This window comes from Alosa alosa, chromosome 16 (assembly GCF_017589495.1).
Source record: "Alosa alosa isolate M-15738 ecotype Scorff River chromosome 16, AALO_Geno_1.1, whole genome shotgun sequence".
NCBI classification, from domain to species: domain Eukaryota; kingdom Metazoa; phylum Chordata; class Actinopteri; order Clupeiformes; family Clupeidae; genus Alosa; species Alosa alosa.
The window spans coordinates 6,109,708-6,130,688 of NC_063204.1; the positions used below are offsets into that span (position 1 = coordinate 6,109,708).

At 41.6% G+C, this 20,981-nt stretch overlaps 1 protein-coding gene across 2 annotated transcripts; it reads left to right on the top strand.

The window, feature by feature from the left end:
• Positions 1–3,712: 3,712 nt before the first annotated feature.
• On the top strand, positions 3,713–20,869 carry abcd3a (ATP-binding cassette, sub-family D (ALD), member 3a). Of its 2 annotated transcripts, none has more exons than XM_048266718.1 (23): positions 3,713–3,885; positions 4,498–4,534; positions 4,715–4,816; positions 5,684–5,772; positions 5,906–5,975; positions 10,954–11,051; positions 11,391–11,514; positions 11,623–11,679; positions 11,773–11,915; positions 12,076–12,145; positions 12,309–12,378; positions 12,548–12,645; positions 13,182–13,273; positions 14,248–14,339; positions 14,440–14,512; positions 14,611–14,674; positions 16,956–17,033; positions 17,405–17,470; positions 17,615–17,704; positions 18,004–18,123; positions 18,439–18,543; positions 19,211–19,267; positions 19,709–20,869. In XM_048266718.1, exons 1-23 carry the CDS (start codon positions 3,776–3,778, stop codon positions 19,784–19,786), a joined length of 1,983 nt encoding a protein of 660 aa, XP_048122675.1. In that variant the 5' UTR covers positions 3,713–3,775; the 3' UTR covers positions 19,787–20,869. The 2 variants fall into 2 exon arrangements, with proteins under 2 accessions (XP_048122675.1, XP_048122674.1); XM_048266717.1 differs by lacking the exon at positions 5,906–5,975 and adding an exon at positions 9,185–9,254 and having other exon boundaries at positions 3,714–3,885.
• The last annotated feature ends 112 nt before the right edge of the window (positions 20,870–20,981 follow it).

Sequence of the window (20,981 nt, forward strand, 5' to 3'; positions counted from 1 at the left end):
ACATTTCAATGATATAGGATGGCCCGCCAGGCTAATTTGTTTGTTTTTTTATACTTGGATTTTCTGACCACTAGTGAGAAATAGATGCTGTACATTATTTAAAAAGCTGTTATTGTAAAACATGTCTGAAATGTTGTTTGAGCCTATAGCCTACACCATCTAACATTAGCAAGTTAGCAGTCAGTGGTTAAAACACCAAAACAAATTTTTCACAGTATTTTTACACTGATAACTACTAAATTAAAAGTCTAAACCATTTTAAAATGGTACAACTGTGCTAAAAAACGGTGGATTCTTCTCATTTAAACATTACAGACTTTGTCCGTGCTTTTACGGCAGTCTTCTTGAAAAAGCTGATTTTACTGTATTTTACAGGTATATTCTCTTATTATTAAAAAGTATAAAAAGAGTATAAAACCGTATTTTTTACGGTAAATGTCAGCTAATTTTACAGTGTATGGGGGCAGTGTGCTGTAAGTATGTAGAGGATGTGTGTTAGAGAAGATCCTGAAGACAATGTGCTGTGTATGTAGGGAGGGGGGGGCAGTGTGCAGCAAGTATGTAGAGGAGGCTTACTGTAGCAAGCAGTGTGCTGTATGTATGTGAGGTGATGACAGTGATGATGTAAGTGTGTGTGTTTTGTGTGTGTGTGTGTTGGGTATGGGGGGGGGCAGAAAGGCTAGGCAATCAGGGACATGGGTAGATAGATGGAGGAGAAATCAAAAATAATAAATAAAAAGTTCTATGGAGATGTGCAAAAGTTGGAGAAAGTCAGATGTGTGTGTGTGTGTGTGTTTTGACATGTGATGAAATAAGAAAATAAATAAAAGGTCTGTAGCATAGGGAGAGGGATGTAAAAGTGCTAAAAGTCATGTAGGTGGGTGTGTGGGGGTGAGTGGTCATCAGTGCTGAGGAGTGAATGAGTGCAAATTCAGTATAGTGTGAATTCAGAGTTGGGAAAGGTTTGAGAGTGCTGAGGAGTGAATGTGTGCAAAGTCAGTATAGTGTGAGTTCAGAGTTCGGATGGCCTGGTGATAAAAACTTCTCCTGAGTCTCTCAGTTCTGGCTTTGTGACTACATAGGCGTCTTCTTGATTTCAGCGGTAGGAATAATCCATTGTTAGGATGAGAAAAGTCCTTCAGAATCTTTTGGGCTCTTAGGAGTACTCTTCTGGAATAGATATCTTGTAGAGCAGGGAGTTGAGTTCTTATAGTACGTTCAGATGAGCGCACTACTCTCTGCAGAGTACTACAATCTCTAACTGTGGAGTTCCCATACCAGGTGATGATGCTACCAGTTAGAACACTCTCAACCGCTGAAGTGTAGAAGGCCTTCATGATGGATGTAGAAACTTTGAATTTCCTTAGCTGACGAAGGAAGTAGAGTCGTTGTCTGGACTTCTTCAGAACATGAGTGTTAACAGTCCATGTTAAGTCTTCAGTAATGTGGACACCAAGGTATTTAAAACTTGTGACTCTCTCTACAGGTTGCCCGCTGATCATTAGTGGGGTGTAACTGTAGTTCTGCTGCTTCCTTCTGTAATCCACTACCATTTCCTTGGTTTTATTGATATTCAGTGTCAAGATGTTAGATTGACACCACTGTGCCACCTCATCAACCTGATCCAAGTAGAGCTGTTCATTGTTGTTACTAATCAGGCCCAAGATCACTGTGTCATCTGCAAACTTGATGATGGAGGTATGACTACTGTTGGCTTTGCAGTCATGTGTGTAGATGTTGTACAGCAGTGTCAGACCCCCCACTAACCACTTGTGAACGGTTGGTGAGGAAGTCAAATATCCAGTGACACAGGGTGGTGTCCAGTCCTAAGGCCTTCATCTTTGTGACCAAGGTGAGAGGTCAAGATGTTAGATTGACACCACTGTGCCACCTCATCAACCTGATCCAAGTAGAGCTGTTCATTGTTGTTACTAATCAGGCCCAAGATCACTGTGTCATCTGCAAACTTGATGATGGAGGTATGACTACTGTTGGCTTTGCAGTCATGTGTGTAGATGTTGTACAGCAGTGTCAGACCCCCCACTAACCACTTGTGAACGGTTGGTGAGGAAGTCAAATATCCAGTGACACAGGGTGGTGTCCAGTCCTAAGGCCTTCATCTTTGTGACCAAGGTGAGGTACTATCGTGTTGAATGCTGAACTAAAGTCAATGAACAGCATCCTCACATAATTCCCATTCCCCTCCTCCAGGTGAGTTAAGGTGGTGTGCATGAGGTTTGAGATGGCATCCTCTGTAGACCTGTTGGCTCTATAAGCAAATTGGAGGGGGTCGAAGGAGGCAGGGAGGGATGAGCAGATAATGTTTTAAACACTTCATCACTGTACGTCAGGGCTACTGGGCGGTAGTCATTCAGACATGATGGACTTTTGTTTTTCGGTACTGGAACAATAACAGACTGCTGGAGGCAAGTAGGAACTATCTCTTGAGCCAATGATGTGTTGAAGATATAAGTGAACACAGGAGCTAACTGAGCAGCGCAAGATTTCAAAACCCTTAGAAATTCCATCCGGTCCAGCAGATTTTCTACAATTAACCCTCCTAAAGGCATTGCTCACATCGACCTCAGAGACACAAAAAGTGCATCCTCATTTGCTTCACATGCTGCAGCTAGTGCAAGATCAAGTCTGTGTTTTTCATGTCAAAGCGAGCATAAATAGCATTAAGTTCATCAGGGAGGGCTTTACTCACATTCATCATAGTACTTCTGTAGGCTACACAATCATGGGGAAGACTGCTGACTTGACAGTTGTCCAAAAGATGACCAGTGACACCTTGCACAAAGAGGGCAAGACACAAAAGGTCATTGCTAAAGAGGCTGGCTGTTCACAGAGCTCTGTGTCCAAGCACATTATTAGAGAGGCGAAGGGAAGGAAAAGATGAGGTAGAAAAAAAGTGTACAAGCAATAGGGATAACCGCACCCACCGATTCACAAAGAGTGGACTGCAGCTGAAGTCAGTGTTTCAAGAACCACCACGCACAGACGTATGCAAGACATGGGTTTCAGCTGTCGCATTCCTTGTATCAAGCTACTCTTGAACAAGAGACAGTGTCAGAAGCATCTCACCTGCATGGGCTAAAGACAAAAAGGACTGGACTGCTGCTGAGTGGTTCAAAGTTATGTTCTCTGATTAAAGTAAATTTTGCATTTTCTTTGGAAATCAAGGTCCCAGAGTCTTGAGGAAGAGAGGAGAGGCACAGAATCCACGTCCACAAAGTTTCCACAGTAATTCAGGCAAAAGGAGCCCCAACTAATGGAGTGCTGTACATGCTCATACTTTTCATGTTCATACTTTTCACATGGCCAACATTTCTAAAACTTTTTTGTATTGGTCTTAAGTAATATTCACATTTTCTGCGATACTGAATTTGGGATTTTCATTAGTTGTCAGTTATAATCATCAAAATTAAAAGAAATAAACGTTTGAATTATAACAGTCTGTAATGAATGAATAGGCTACAAGTTTCACTTTTTGAATGGAATTACTGACATTAATCAACTTTTTGATGATATTCTAATTATATGACCAGCACCTGTATGTAGTACTGTGATTGAGAGTATAGAGTGCAGTATTGACTTTTTTCTCTTTTATATTGGTTAGTTATTTAGTTAAGGGCGGAACGCGCATCCCGGTCGTTGTTCCCTTGTGCGTGGGGCGTCTTTCACGCACGATAAGCCTGTGGTCTCTCCCCACCCAAACTACCCGGCATGCCCATTGCTGTTCTCTGACCGGCTCCGGCTCGCACTAGGAAACATGGCGGCCGTCAGTAAATATCTGACTGCGAGGAACTCCTCTATAGCCGGCGGTGTGCTTCTAGTTTTGTACCTCATCAAACAAAGGAAAAGGGCAAAGAAACTGAACGGGTATGTCCCTGCGCAGTAGGAGTGGAAAAGTTGAAGTAGCATAGTGAAACTGGTACTGATCAAGCGCAAGGATAAGGGTGTCATACCACTGGGCTAGCTAGCCGGCTAACATTAGCAGTGTGTCTCTAGCTCAGTTGCTAGAAAGAGGTTCCCCAACCAGAATTGACAGTTTCAGAACTGTCAAAGTGTAGGAATGCTGGTATTGTATGGATGTAGACGGGAAAGTACATCGTATACCCAGTGTATCGTTAATGTTTATTTTTTGGCACAGTGTTATAGAATTGTAACTAGAAAATTCATGTCCTTGATTATTTTTCTCAATGGTCAATTACATTGATGTTAGCTAACTTAACAATGAGGTCTTTTATGCCCTAGGGAAACACGCTAATCGCACTTATGTTTTCCATAACTTTGTTGAAAGTAGCTAACAAACTTTATGATGTTTTTGGTGTACACTAGCAACCTCACAATACTCTAAAAAGTTAGAGGTTACTCAAGTAACTTCTCCCAGACAGCAACGTGTTCATACATGAAATGCGTAACCTAAAAGAAGTCATTTGCACATTCAAGGATATAATAATAATGTCAATATAATCTGTCTTGAATTTACAGAAAAAAAGGGGGTGCAGAACTAGTACTGAGCAATGAGGTAAGTGACTAGCATATTATAACATGAATCTTTCTTGTGTACAATAATTGTTACGGTCTGTATTGTTTTTAGTTAAAGTTTGAAAAATAGTAGACCTAAATAGGCCATAAAATTCTGAATTGATTTGAGTTTGGCAACATCGCTTTAATGGCCAACTGTAATATCCCATCTCTTCTGCAGCAGAAAGAGGCCAAAAAAGACCGGGCTGCTGTGGACAAGCTGTTCTTCCTACGCATCTGCCGCCTCCTCGGGATCATGGTGCCTCGATTTTTCTGCAAAGAGGTGGGCATCACCCTTCCAGTCTCAGTCGCATCATAAGTGATTAGTGCAGCAATTTAAAGTCCCAGTCACTGTCTTGATTTAACAGTGTTGTAGAAGAGAAGATAGTCTACATACAAGTTACTCTACCTACATTTGCTGAATTACATTCTTAAGTTGACACAATAGGGTAACAAAGAATTTAAATCTGGCAGATGTATATTCTCTGAAATCCTAGAGTACATTTACATAACAGTGACAAACATAAATTAATTTAAATTAAGATAATTTCATATTCAAGTTGTTCAAGTATTGGGTCAAAACCTCCTCAAACCATGCTTGCCCCCCTATTTGACACAACCATCCATGTTGACCTTGACGTAATTAATGTTTCATTTGGCCTTGACCTATTGTTGTGAGTTCATAGTATGCTCATTGCATCACCTTGCAGACTTTTTCTTATCTGACGAATGCAAAGTCAGCGTCAGTGTAAGATTTACATAATGTTTACACTGTAACACAGTTAAAATACATATAATTTAGCACTCCAGTGTATTGTATGGTAAAGATATAATGTTTTGTATGGGAAGCTATAATGTTTTGTATAGGAAGCTATAATGTTTTCTAGAGTTCTCAGCCTGCCTTTATATTGATAACCCTACATTGCAATGAGTTAGTGAGATTAGTCAATGATAAAGCTTTATCTCGCCTCTCACTGTAGCTTATCAGTATAGTATGTCACAATGTCTCTTTTCTCAGCAATAGTATATTGAGTTGTCCTTGTCACATATACTTTCTATTATTTTTTTTTAATGCACTGTCCTGCAATGTAGTCCATTAGTGGTCATGCAATAGTGGCTTGGTTTCTAATCTCAGTTTATGTTTTCACAGACCGGATATTTGATACTAATTGCAGCAATGCTGGTGGCACGAACCTATTTTGACGTGTGGATGATCGAGAACGGCACCTTGATTGAAAGGTTGGACTCAGGAGCACCTCTCCCCTCTGCAAAATTGATATTCTGTCTCAGCGTGTTTGGTGTTTGCGGTGTTGGGGGTCGGAGCATTTAGTATTCTCTCCATGTTGATTTGTTGCATTCTAATCTTCTACAGTGGAATCATAAGCAGAGATATCAATCTATTCAAGAAGCACTTTTATTCCTACGTGGCTGTCATACCAGGGGTAATTGTTTTGCAAGTGTGTGATGTTAACCACAGTGAGAGACCAGTGTAACTAATATCCCTGTGCTGTTGGTTCTCTCAACTCCATTGAGTGTCCCAGTGACGCCACTTCCATTTGCCTCCATAGATCTCTCCAGAATAAGTCCCGCCTCGAACTTCCGTATCCATCCAACTTCCTGGCGTCGATTGTCTATGGGAAATAACATGGCGTTTCGAAATATCATACCCGGTAAAACATCTGTAGGTAGCGAGTAGAAAAAAGCTGGTGGGCAGATTGGCTTACACACTTCTGCCATCTAGTTTCCACTGGATTTTTTGATTGTCGGTGCCGTTTAAGTAGTATACTATAGACTATACTACTTAAACGGCACCAAAAATCAAAAAAAAAGTGGAAACTAGATGGCAGAAGTGTGTAGGCCAATCTGCCCAGCAGCTTTTTCTACTTTGTCACCTACAAAGTTTGACAGGTACGATCTTTCAAAACGCCATGTTATTTCCCATAGACATTTGACGACCGATGGTTGGATGGATACGGAAGTTAGGAGGCGGGACTTATTCTGGAGAGGTCTATTGGACCTATCTTTCAAAAAAATTTGAACACCAGTCTATGGCGAAAAAGAAATGATTTTCTGGTCCCGGTTGACTTGTGCCTTGAATTACCCATATGATGTTTGTCAATTTTAAAGACAATTTTTCATGTAAAGACATTTGCAGTTTGTTTCATAACTATTGAATTACAACATTGTGAAAGATCGTAATTCCAACGACTAGTTCTACAAACCCATCAGTCGCGCTAGTGACGTTAGCTCATTCACAGCCACACTAGATTGTAGAAGCATACCAGCAACAGGTCTTAATTGGGCTTTCCTTGCCGATGCAAATACCATGAGTCAGAGGATTAAACACATCAGGTAAGTTGTATTTGTCCATAGACTGTACATTAGATACTGTTAAGTGACATAGCAGGCAGCAAGATGCAACCGTTAACTAGCATAACAGCTAATCTTATCGTTTCATTACGTTGGTGACGTAGCCTACATCGTTCGAGACGAGAGATGTAGTCCACTGAGCGGATTCGCACAAAACCAACATAACTTTTGAAGTCTATCGAACAACAGTACTTTCTTGACGTGAAAAAATATCTTCTAAAAATAAAAGTTAACACACATCATATGTGAAATTCGTGGCACAATTCAAACTGGACCAAAAAATAATTGTTATCTCCATTAACTCCCATTCATATTTTTTTGAAAGCTAGGTCCCTTGTAGCGGAAGTAAAGCGGAAGTCACTGGGACACTTTATTGCCTAGACCCACCGCAGGCATGTCTGAAGTGAACCTGTGTTTCACTAGCATCTATGATAAGTTGAGCTCTATCAAGCACAACAGACTGTCTTTAACACCTACATATCCATATTCCTTGAGAGCCAAAATGTGTCAGACTGCCCCTCTCTTGTGGTTGTAAAATCTAAAGACTACAGTCCATGAGCCCAAAAACAAAACAAAAAACACTTATCAGTACCACCAGAGGTAGCAGAGTCTAGTAGTGATTTTTGTAACCCTCCATCATGTGTGAGAGACATTATTATGTGATGGCAGCTAAATTATTATGCTATACAGCATAGGACCATTTACAGGTACAGGTGCGCCAAAGTATGTAGGAAGATGGAACATGTGTTAATTCATTTTCAATCACATGTTGAGGATCCAGGCTTTTAGAAACTATAGTTTAGGTGGTTGATTTATTTATGACAGGTTGATCTAATATTCCTCTTTGTGGAGTTAAGATTACCTCAAGATGAATTCATCGATCCAAAGAAAAACAAAAAAAACAGCTGCTCAAATAGAAAGGTTATTTTGCTTCTGTTGGTGTATCAACAACAATGTTGCCACCTTGGTTGGTACTGATATCTGGTCTGGCCTGTGGACTACTAGTACCAGTAGTAGGGCCAATTCTCTCTCCTCTGCTTCACCAGTTCTAGACCAGGGATCCTCAACACATGTTATGACTCTCTATGAACATGGTTACTCACCCCCTGACTTTTACAGCCAATAATCTTGATAACTCATATTTTGTATCTAGGGCTGAAACGATTCATCGAGTTACTCGAATAACTCGATTACAAAAATTACTCGAGGCAAAAACCCTGCCTCGAAGCCTCGTTAAATTCCTATGACGCGCACTATATGCGCAGGGATCTGATTGTTCCACACGGACCGTTGTTCAGGAAGCACACCACTAGCGCGTGAATCGTGATACATTCGGAATTTAGCTGGCGTGATGGCGGAGTCAAGATGTCCATAAATGGCAGAGAATGTCTGAAGTTTAAGTAGTTTTGGGATCATTACATACTCAAAAAGAACAAGCATCTGAACCGAAAACATCCACTCCATGCTGTTTCACCAAGCGTCAATAAAATAGGCCATCTCTATCTAGCTATCTACGTAGCCTATAGCCTAGCTACATTGATGTTGGCTGATTTTAATCACATACTGTATTTGTAGCGATGTCGTGATATAATGTTTAGCTTTGATGTTTGTGGTATAGAAATCTACATAAAACAGATAGGCCTATTTACTTTGATGTCAGGTCTAGATTACAGCATGAAACTTGTGCATATTAATACATTAAATTGCTTTCCCTCTTCTCCCTCCCAGCACTTCACAACATAGTATGGACAGCTTTGTTCGCCCAGCTAAGTCATGCACAAGAGGCTGCAATTTTACAGAGAGCATTTTGAACATTATTTAATTGTTGGCACTGGCACTTATAAACACTAAATGGGTAAATTGCAATAAATGGGCTTAGTTTCGTAGCCTGATGTTGGAGTTAGAATAAATACCTCTGTGCCAATTGCTTGATCATTTTACAGCCATGTCATTTTCGTTATGCATTATTTGTTTTGGTTGTTTAAAAATGCAAAAAAAAAATATCCGATTAATCGATCGATAAAGTGCTAGATTAATCGATTACAAAAAGAATCGATAGCTGCAGCCCTAGTTGTATCATCATTAACTAGTTCAGACCTCCTCTGCCAAGTCCAAGTGCAAACGTATTGCGTCCGGTGCATATAATGTATTTGTGCACGTCTTGAACACCCCTGGAGAAGTCCTAGTTCTGCTTTCATTTCACATGTTGACTGACCAGTGTCCTGCACTTATGTTTTTTTTTTTCTGGTGTGTGTGTGTGTGTGCATGTTGTGGTTTGCAGTGCAATTATTGGTCGCTCCACAAACGGTTTCAAGAAGTACTTGCTGAGCTTTGTCAAATTCATGCCGGCTGTAAGTGTGCCTATTTTTTTCTCAGAAGTTCTCAACATGACCCGTCACAGTGGACACCCATTGATATAGAGACTCTATGGAAACTGTATTCAGATCAGTTTTTATCACAAATTGTAGTGATTTGGATTTTAGCATCAGAGGAGCTCTGATGAGTTATGTGTCTATAGTCTTGTATAACAATTAATTTCATACAATAATCACGTTAATGTCTTCATTAGGGCTGGGACAACGCGTCAACATAATCGATGACGTCGACGCAAAATATGAGCGTCGATTCGTCAAGCATAACGTGTGCTGCTAAATATTTTTAATTTTACACCTTCAGTGTTTTCCATATGTTGACTAATCTGTTAGCCTAGAAATCTAGACGCACCCTAGCGGTGGCAAATTAATTTGATCAGCCTGTATACATTTCAATGATATAGGATGGCCCGCCAAGCTACTAATCTGTGGCTGGGCACCACACATTGATGTTCTATATTGTAGGCCTACTATTTAATTTAAAGATAAGATAAAATAATTTCATTGAGCTGCACTTTTTACTCACACAGCCTTTCCTCGCCCCGCCCGCTCTCTCGTAACGAGCCCGCTGCTCCTCCTCTGCATGTGCATTTAACAAAATATTCACGATTGTTGAAGGATTGTTGTTGCCACATAGAAGCACTGCATAGAACACAGTGGGCTAAATTGCTATTAAATCCGCTTAGCATCGTGACCATGCTGCGCAAATTTGCAGCATTAAAACTGCTGAATTAAAGTTAAAGTAAACTCTGCTAAGGTCTTATCACAACATAGTTCATTGAGGAGACTAAACTAAGTTAAGTTACAGTATGCAATCAAGCAGTATCTCAAAGCTAACGTTAGAATACTGTTTGGGTGTCAAGTTTAGGATGCTTACTTGCAGCTGCTTATTCGTTAATCATGCAGGGCTCATTTTATTGACTCTAAAGTGCTTGTCCAAAGGAGAAGTACGAACCGTTATTTGAACTAACTACGTTATGAAATGCATCCACACATCAGCAGCCTTTTAACTGTGTTAATGTTAATTGCAAGGATTCCCACACGAACATCTTAAAATGACAGGCACTCAATTAGACATACACTACTGAACTTTATTGAATGCTACCTCTGACTAAGAATGCATTACTTTGCACTTGTATAGTCTTTTATTTTGGAATCTTAAGAGCAATAAACATATATTGCAATGTTAAAGAATTCATGTTTTTTTCATTCAGATGTGTAAATAAACATGTATAAGTTGCTATTAGTGAATTAATGGGGAGATAATCGAATCGAATCGAAATTGAATCAGACTGAAAAAATTAATCGATGCATCGAAAAAATAATCGCTAGATTAATCGTTTAGAAAATAATCGCTTATCCCAGCCCTAGTTTTCATAATGTCCTATGTCTTGTTAATGTCTTCATTATATTAACTTAACATATTCTTATTGTTGACTAATATGCTGTAACATAGCTGACAATGTCAACATCAGTACTGTCAGTAGCCCTACTTATTGAATTGTGTATGAATTGCTGAAATCTTGCCCTCCTTACACAGTATGTCATTCAGTAAATAATAGAGAATGTGTGAGCCGAAATGTTTGTGTAAATCGGACTGACAGGTAGAGCAAGGTCTGCTGTCTGGGGTTTTTGAAATAATGGAAGGCATGTGACTGGTTGTTCCTGCTCTCCACAGATTGCGTTAGTGAATAACTTTTTGAAGCTGGGCCTGAATGAGCTGAAGCTGTGCTTCCGTGTGCGCCTGACCAAGCATCTCTACGATGAGTACCTGAAGTAAGACTGCCAGGGCGGGAGTGGTAGTCCCACACCCTCCACACCAGCACATCACTGCGTAACACTTGCAAAACACTTAGCTAATCTTCCCTCTTTGGCAATACATTCCCTGTACTTTCAAAAGATTAGAGGAATTCCTTGGCTATACAGGACTTTCACCAGTCCCATAACATAGAATATAGAATAGGCTGACATTGAATTGCTGCATTTCTGGATGCTGTGATTGAAAGTTACAGGCCATAGTGAGAATGCATCTGAAGTGTAATACAGTTTGATACAATGTGGACATGCATTTGTAATATAGTTTTAGTAATATTGAATTACCTGTATACATTTCAGAGGGTACACTTACTATAAAATGGGCAATCTGGACAACCGCATCGCAAATGCTGACCAGCTTTTGACTCAGGATGTTGAGAAATTCTGCAACAGTGTGGTGGAGCTCTACTCCAATCTGAGCAAGGTAAACACATGGACAAAGTCAAAACAGAGTCACCAAAACGACTGACATCTTCAACTTACAAAATAAAGTATTTAGGAACTGAAATGTTGTTTACTTTTTTCCCTACAGCCCCTCCTGGACATCGGCTTGTACATCTTCAAGCTCACAAGTGCCATTGGAGCACAGGTAATCTGAACTGAATTTCTGTGTTCCATGCTAAAATGTAACTAGCCATTTCTGTAACACATTGACAGGAAGTGATGTAATCTCTGAGTGCAGGGCCCAGCAAGCATGTTGGCGTACCTGTTGGTGTCAGGTCTATTCCTGACGAGGCTGAGACGGCCCATTGGCAGGATGACCATGACGGAGCAGCGTTTTGAGGGCGAGTACCGCTACGTCAACTCACGCCTGATCACCAACAGGTAAGGAATAAAGCAGTGTTCTATATCTAGTGCTACGTGTTCTTCAGGACCTCAAGGTGGATGGTGGATGGCTTGCTAGCACTGTACATAGTACCTGTTGGGTAATACTTAGTGAGGAGTTCTTTGCTGTTTTAATATGTTTGGTATTTGTTGTCCACAGTGAGGAGATTGCGTTTTACAATGGAAATATTAGGGAGAAAGCGACTATCTACTCAACCTTCCAGAAACTGGTAAGCAAAAGAGTCCTTGGTTGTGAATGGGTAGTGCTAACTATTCATTGTATTATGGAATCAGAGGTTGGACATCACTTCAACACAATTTGCAGATGTATTTTCCACACATTCAAGACATGCCATTCTTTAGAGATGACACATCCATTTTCTTGCTCCACAGGTCAATCATTTGCACAATTTCATTTTCTTCCGTTTCTCGATGGGCTTTGTGGATAGCATCATTGCCAAATGTGAGTAAAGGCTGCTGTTGCCATGGAGGCTTGTGTGAAAAGATGTGGCATTTACATGAGCACCCGTCCTAAACAGATATACAGATACTGCCCACGGCTGATAGGCACATTCATGTCATCTCCACGTGAGGATGGCGTTGACGTGTCTCTCACTTGTCTCTTCTCACAGACTTTGCCACGGTGGTGGGCTACCTAGTGGTAAGCCGGCCCTTCCTGACCCTGTCCCACCCACGCCACCTAAACAGCACCCACTCCGAGCTGCTGGAGGTGAGAACAGCACCCAGAGACATCAGGGGCTTCAGAAATGCCAATGCCCTCCAAGAGGGGCTCAGGCCCAGGCTACACCAGGGCCGGAACTGAAGTGCTCCGCTCAACACAGTGTAAAAATAGTTAATAGTGGAAGCTATTTGTTGCAGAAGACACAGAGCGAACGGAACCCTTCAGTTACGTACTCGGTGTAGCCTTCCTTTCAGGAAGTAGTTTTCCATGGAATGTGAGCCTAATGACTCTACACTCATTGTAGGAGCCACACAACTGGTTATCTGGCTGCATATTCCCATTCATAGATGTATCTTATAAATCCCTCATGAAACACACATCTATGCATGAACAGTAGAACAGAATAGAAGGAGAACTGTATTGAATACACATATACAGTATATTGAGGCTGTTTTAAGACGTGTTAAATTTCCACTGTTTCTGTCTACAATATGTGCTCAAAACTCTTGACACAGGACTGCTGTCCCTGTGAAAGCCCTCAGCCCTGTGAAAGCCCTCTCAGCCCTGTGTGATTTCTCCTACAGGACTACTACCAGAGCGGGCGTATGCTGCTGCGCATGTCCCAGGCTCTGGGCAGGATTGTGTTGGCAGGTCGTGAGATGTCCAGACTCTCGGGGTGAGTCACTCAAACCCCTCTCCACGCTGGCTCTGCTCCGAATGATTCCCATTCTTTGTTTTTTTCATTTAATCTTTTTTTTTTAGTTTAGTTTATTTTTTAGTTTAATTATTAGTTCATTTGTTTTCACATACCATACAAGCCTCACAGACATGAAATACATAGATACACAGTGTCACGGTTCTTCACCCACCACCCTGCCACCACATACCCCACCCACATATATCACAACAGCACACAAACAGCACATGTATCACAACAGCACACATACAGCACATATACATCACATTACACAGATACCAACAGGAAAACCATCACCAGTTGACATTACAGAGGAATGAGGGCGGCACAGTGATCCATCTTGCAAGCAGACCTGTCCATCAATCCACCCATTCATCTAGCTTCCCGCTGGTGGTGCACATACCCATTTATTTTCTCACTGTCCACACACCCACCTATCTATCTATCCATCTAACCAATTCTTGACATATCTGCTGAGCCACATAGAAGTTTGCTAACCCATTTGCATGATTCATTTAGCAGGCGCTCTTCTCCAAAGTGACGTATAAAATGAGGAATAACATTCAAAGCTACTTGAATGTAAGGAGACATTTGGTAGCAATAAATGCTACAACTAGAGGATCAGATTGCAGAAGTTTAACAAAGTGTCGAAGGAGGTGGTGGTAGAATGAGAAGGCGGTAGAAGGAAGTAGAAGGGGGTGAGTGGGGTTGTTAGATGTATTAGGAGAGGAGGTTCTCTCGGAAGAGTTGGGTCCATCCAACAATCTCTCATCAGTCTTATAATTCGTCCATTTATCCTCCCATTCCTTCATTTTTCCATTTATCTAGCAATCGTCCAGAACGGGTCTGAATGGTCTGAACAGTTCTTAACGGTCATTATGTCCGTCACAGTGTCCTTCACTGCCTGACTCTGGGATGTTAACCATGATGCACTTCTGTTTCTGCCACATCAGGTTCACCGCCCGCATCACAGAACTCATTAAGGTTTTGAAAGACCTGAACTCTGGGCGGTACGAACGCACAATGGTGAGCCATGTGGAGAAAGGTAAATAGTGAAAGCAGCTTCACAAGTTGTTGTTGTTGTTGTTGTTGTCGTCATCATTGTCAGTGGTTTATTAAGAATTATTGTCTTTATTTATGTTTAGACACAGAAGCCATGGAAAAGCCTAAACTCATTCCTGGAAGTGGCCGAATCATCAACATCGACAACATCATCAAGTATGAACATATGGAAACTTAGCTGTTAGTTCTTCACACTATAATACTTAACCATCAATGCCTATCAAACAGCACTGAGCAGGATTGTGTCTTTGCAGGTTTGATCATACTCCTTTAGTGACACCTAATGGAGATATGCTCATCAAGGACCTGAACTTTGAGGTATGGCCTAGCACCTGCTTGTCTTCACTCACTGTTGCACTCCTGTGCAGAGCCTTAGCGAGCAACAAGGATACAGAAGTGCGACGCAAAGGGGGCTCAGAGCGCTTCCAGGAGACTTAAACTGTTTTTGACAAAGGATACAAAAGTGTTTCAATAGACAAGTTGCCTCTGAAACAGGGGAAATCTAGGCATAGCCAATTCACCTTCACCGGCACTAGAATGGTCAGAAATACCACTGCTCTGAATAACCTGAATAATTAAAGCTGCAGTTGACAAGTCCGACAGATTGAGGGGACTTAGCCAAAATTTTGAATGTTTACACTCACATGCCCCTCCCCCACTACCACTGAGCACCCTCTCATCGAGGTTTGTGCTCGTCAGTAGTGTTGTCACGATACCAAAATTATGACTTCGATACGATACTTACCATAAATATCACAATGCTCGATACTGAAACGATACTACGGCGAAATCCTAAGATATCTGGAAAAGAAAGGACTCGTACCTGATCCGAGTGTCATTTGTGTTGAATTCGGTGCCCAGGTCAATTCTGGGTTCTAAACTTCCTACATAATTATTATTTTTATAGTCAGTAAAATAGTAGGCCTACTTTGTGTGATTAAGTCCTTTATTTTTTATTATAGTTCATTTACATTGTGTTGTGTTTTGCCAATAAAGTAGCTTTAAATAGCCAAACTAGGCTAGATCAAGGTCAATGTTGAAATTACTGCATGCAAATCACTGAATGCTATGCAGAGGGGCCTAATCTTTAGGCCATCTGATGTACAGTATAGGCTTCCCTAGGCCTTCCCGTGTTCATGGGATTTCTTTGACAAGTTGCAAAGGGAAAAATGTGAGGATAGTCTTCTTTGCGCCCAGTGTACAAGTACGACATTCCAACCACTCAGGTCTTCGTCAGATAGACCTACACCATTACCTGTTGCAATATGTCTGTGTGCATTCCTACCTTAGCCTACGTCTATTTCTTTGATAACATGATTTGCTACCACGTAACAATAAGCCGCTATTATTATCAGGACTCAACACGCTTTGGTGGTATTATATGCTGTGGGCTTTAATTAGCGCATTTCGGGTAGCCTATCCTACATCTGGGCAATACTTATTGAACAAATTGCAGTCTACATGCCATGACAAATATTACCAGTAGTACTGACCGAACATGAAATAGATTGTTTACAAGTTATGGTAATGTTATTCTGGCGTGAACATTCCGCTTTCATCACGTTAGCACCCTATGATTACAGCTCGTTATGTCTCATCAAAATGATTACAGCTCATTATGTGTCGTCAAAATTCATTGATGAAGGAAGGTTCGCTTTATCCCAGAGAACCATACTAGTTTCACTTAGGCTAGGCTAAAACAGAAGAGAAGAACTTGGCACTAACCCATGTAGTCGTGTTTTCTATAGCATATTCGTTAACCTATCGTTCTTTGAACAAAAATGTTGGGATATGTCTGTGAGGTGTTTAGCCAAGTTCCATGCGTAGCCTACTGCTTTTAAATGACTTTGAAACATATTTCAGAAACAGGCCTCTGTGTACCTGATGGCTTGCCTTCGCTATTCGCGATGTATCCAAAATAGTTGCAGATTTGACTTCACCTTTTGTTTTATCCACAAGGCCGAGGACGGTCGGCAAAGAACTACTGTATGTTGACGTTGGCTGCGCACTCACTCACTCAGAGCTGCCTGCTTGACACGCCCACTTGCCTAGATGCGTGCAAGGAGCAGTGAGAGCAGCAGTTCACGCAGATACAGAGTTAATTTTAATAAAGTATCGATTCTAAAAATGTCGGAAATCGTATCGTTTTTTGCGTGAAGGCATCGTGATACCTTTTTAGTATCGATACAATGTGCAGCACTACTTGTCAGTGCGCACCAGACTGTGATTGAGACCCTGCTCTGATTAGACCATAAGAACCAGGAGCTGTGGATTTTTGCAAAACAAATAACAGGCTCTAGGTGGAGGTAGAAGTGCGTTTGTTTTCCTAAAACCGGCTGATTTATGTTGTTCTGTCGGAGCATAGTGTCGGTTTCAGTGAATATGGTCAAAAAAATCTTGCCAACTGCAGCTTTAAGTACATCTAGGGTTCAGAATCAGATACATGGTTTCATTTTGTATGGAAGTTCATTCAACTTGAATTTGTCCTGAAGTGGTTGTACCACACCGTGTAAGGGCATTCTGTTTGAGTTCAAAGTGCAGACAACTGATTTGGATGTTACAGTTTTGTGTGTCTGTGTCTGTGTTTTATCCCTAAAAGGTTCAGTCAGGCACCAATGTTTTGGTGTGCGGGCCCAACGGCTGTGGAAAAAGCTCCCTGTTTCGTGTCTTGGGAGAGGTGAGTGGCCAGGGAGGGGTCACTGTGTTGGAAAACCTCTGTTCCGTCTGCACATGCAGCTGTCCTAAACACAGGGTTGAAGCCCCTGTTGTCTCCACATCCCAATTCGGATAGAAAACAAACAAATAAACAAACGCAGCAGGTTCTCAGTCAGCCTCAGTATCATGTGGTTAAAATCATTTAATGCTCAGGAATAGATGTTTATTTCTAGACTCTTGTACCCACCCAACTTTATTCATTATGTTGTTTTGGTGTAGTTTATTTTTTGTTTTGGTAGGCTTCACACAATCATGCTATTACATAATGGCAGTCATTTATTAGTATGTATTGACCTCTAAAATGGCTTTGGATTTTGCTCTGCTGTCCATTAGCTGTGGCCTCTGTTTGGTGGCAGCTTGACCAAACCGGAGAGGGGGAAGCTGTTCTATGTCCCACAGGTGAGCTGCCTTCACAATGCCACTGTTATCAATGAATAGCATTCAGTGTTTTGTGAGTTCCGAGTGTCCTGCTGTACTGGCATAGTCCTAATGGGTTCCATGGACTGGTGTGATGATCTGTGGTGCCTAATTTGTGGTTGTCAGAGGCCATACATGACGCTGGGCACCCTCAGGGACCAGGTGATCTACCCCGACACCCACGAGGACCAGAGGAGGAAAGGGATCTCTGATCAGGTACTGGAACCCACCAGACGCACCACTTAGCTTGGACATTCTACAGTATATTGACACATGATATTGTCTAACTGGTGTCTTTGTTTGTTTTGTTTTCCACAAACTTGTACATTCTGTCTATTTTGCATGTCGGCATCATGTTTTGAGTGTTGTCACACCAGTCTTTCTGTGTGTGTGTGTGTGTGTGTGTGTGTGTGTGTGTGTGTGTGTGTGTGTGTGTGTGTGTGTTTTTACATATTTCTGTGTGTGTTTTTTTTTTTTTTACATATTTGTGTGTGTGTGTGTGTTTGTTTGTGCAGGTGCTGAAGGAGTACCTGGACAATGTCCAGCTGGGCCACATCCTGGACAGGGAGGGCTCCTGGGACATGGTGCAGGACTGGATGGACGTTCTGAGCGGGGGAGAGAAGCAGAGGATGGCGGTGAGTCTCAGTCCAATCGCAGCTGCTCCCTAGACCAGACGCGGCTATCTGCACAGAATCTGGACCTCATTGTAGCACAGCCTGGTTTATGGGCTGTCTTATTAGGAAGGAAGGTGCCTGTTGACACATGTTGCGTAACACACAGACTGCTTTTTATTATACTTTTTTCTGGCATGAAACCTCTTTAATTTGGCGATAATGTCCTAGTCTGATATCCTGACCTGAAAAGTGTTTTTTGAAAATTGTCACATAATTCTACATTCACTGTGTGTGTGTGTGTGTGTGTGTGTATACATGCATGCATCTCGATTACAGATGGCCAGGTTGTTTTACCATAAGCCTCAGTTTGCCATTCTTGATGAGTGTACCAGTGCAGTGAGCGTTGATGTGGAGGACTTTATCTACAGCCACTGTAGAACAGTAAGATCTCGCTCTTCATCTCTCTCTTTCCCTCTCTCTCTCCCTCTCCCCCCTTTCCCTCTGAGCCACACTCTCACTGATAGGGGTTGTTCTCTTTAGTGATGTCGAAGGGATGAGCTCACTGCTGGCCTAGAGGAATAAGTGACCTGATCCAGTGTTTTACTGCTTCCATAGCAGAGTGTCAGACTCGCTTCTCCCATTAGGAGCCCTGTCGTCTCCACACAATTTAAGACTGCTGCTTTAGCAGGCGTGCATCAACACGCAGTGTGGTTTCCAATTGGGGTGTTTCTGATCCATGCTTACAGAATGAAATAAATGCATTATTATGATAACAATAACCCACTGATTTAAAGTGATGAGGTAAAGAAAGAGCTCCTTGTGGAAATGGCAGATAGCATACTTCGTTCAATTATTATTAATTATTGATTACTTAGTAATGATTCTGTCATGACATACATAGGTGCAATATGGCAAATTGTAGTCTGAGGCAATACCCATAACTGCTACACCTTTTCCCTTTTCTTAGTTAGACTTGTTCACTCAGACACTGGCACATTGATTTCTAAAGCCGTGTAATGACTATGTAAATAGCGCTCAGCGATGTCTTTGTTTCTTTGTTTCTCATTGTTTTTCTGTATCCACGTCTCCTTCTCACTTTCCCCGACAGGTGGGCATCAGTTTGTTCACCGTGTCTCACAGGAAGTCCCTCTGGAAGCACCATGAGGTAAGAATTCTAAGGCCTCCTCACCAATGGGAGAAATCCAACACCAGCGGTCAGCGCTGTACAGCTCGTTCCTCAGCTGCAGTTGCCAAGTCTGACAGATTGAGGGGATGTTGAATGTTTACAAGTCTCATGCCCCTCCCCCACTACTGCCGAGCACCCTGTCATCGAGTTTGTGCTCGTCAATGCGCACCAGACTGCACCAGACTGTGATTCAGTCAGATCTTACACAGCCCTGCTCTGATTGGACCAGAAGAACCGGGAGCTGTGGATTTTTGCAAAACAAATAACAGGCTCTAGGTGGAGGTGCGGGGTTTTATCTAAAACCGGCTGATTTTATGTTGTTTTGTCGGAGCATAGTGTCGGTTTCAGTGAATATGATCAAAAATATCTTGCCAACTGCAGCTTTAACAGCCACACTTTTGTTGATCCCCTCCCCTACAGTACTACCTTCACATGGATGGCAGGGGCAGCTACGAGTTCAAACCCATCACTACGGACACCATCGAGTTTGGTTCCTAAGGAGATGCTCCTCACCCTCACCCTTATTCAAGCTCACATAGAGGAGAGACCCAGTAACTCCCCCAACACAAAAACAGTGTCATACACTACATCTAAACAATTCTGTTTGTAATTTTGTTTGTCCCTTTTGATTAAGCTGTATTTATAGATCCGTTATAGTCTAATTATTGAAGCCTATTATTTTTGTCTCTGATTGTAATTAATTTGTAATATATCGTAGTCAGGTCCACTGATCTGGACTGCCACTCTGTTGTAAAAGACAGTCTAATTCCTAATGAAATATATCTGTGTGTCTGTCTGTGTCTGTCTGTGTCTGTCTGTCTGTCTGTGTGTGTGTGTGTGTGTAGTATCCCTATAGTTGTGAACTAAATGATGTCTAATCATTGAGGAGTCAGCCTGTGTAGCCTCTTGCATGGGAACAGGGAGCTTTGCACAAATGAAATGTACCAGTGATGGGCTGGCATACTAACAGTGCTTCCTATTATCATTAACTAGAATGAACCATTCTTAGTGTAGTCAAGCTGCAAAAACTAAGTGGCCTTAGTACTTATTGTATTACCTGATGGTTGGTTTAGAGTATAAAACTGTGGGAGAGAAACAAAACCTGTGCTTCCTGCCATTGGAAAATGTATGTAACCTGAGTTTGATACCTTGTTTCACTGCTTGTAGGTGTTTTAAAGTGTTTTATTGAGCCTGTCTTCAGATGCAGGTGGGGTTTGCACCTTTGGGATGCTTTGACTAGCTCACTTGGGTTAGACATGCTCAATCACACACTGAAAATTGGATCTACAACCAGAAAGGTACTCGGCAAGGTTTACTGGTTGTGTAACTTAATATGTCAAAGCCTTTCATATCCACACACAATGTAAGTATACACCTGATGCCTATTTGTTTCTGATTTGTGACTTTTTTTCTGAGATTACTGTAAGTGACTTTTGAACTGTAAAAGCTGCATTGTGTTGAAGCGGTGAGTTTTTATATGAGAAGGACTACAGTAGCCTAACAACACTGCACTCACACGGTGCATAGACCTGCGGTAAGCTGACCTGTGCATTTTCATTAAAAAACAAATGTGGAAGACCATTTTTATACGTTTGTCCTTTTTTAGTGTGTGTGTGTGTGTGTGGCACACAAATGTGTTGTGTTGTGCACAAATGTCACCTCAACCATCATACAAATAGTTACCCCCCCCCAC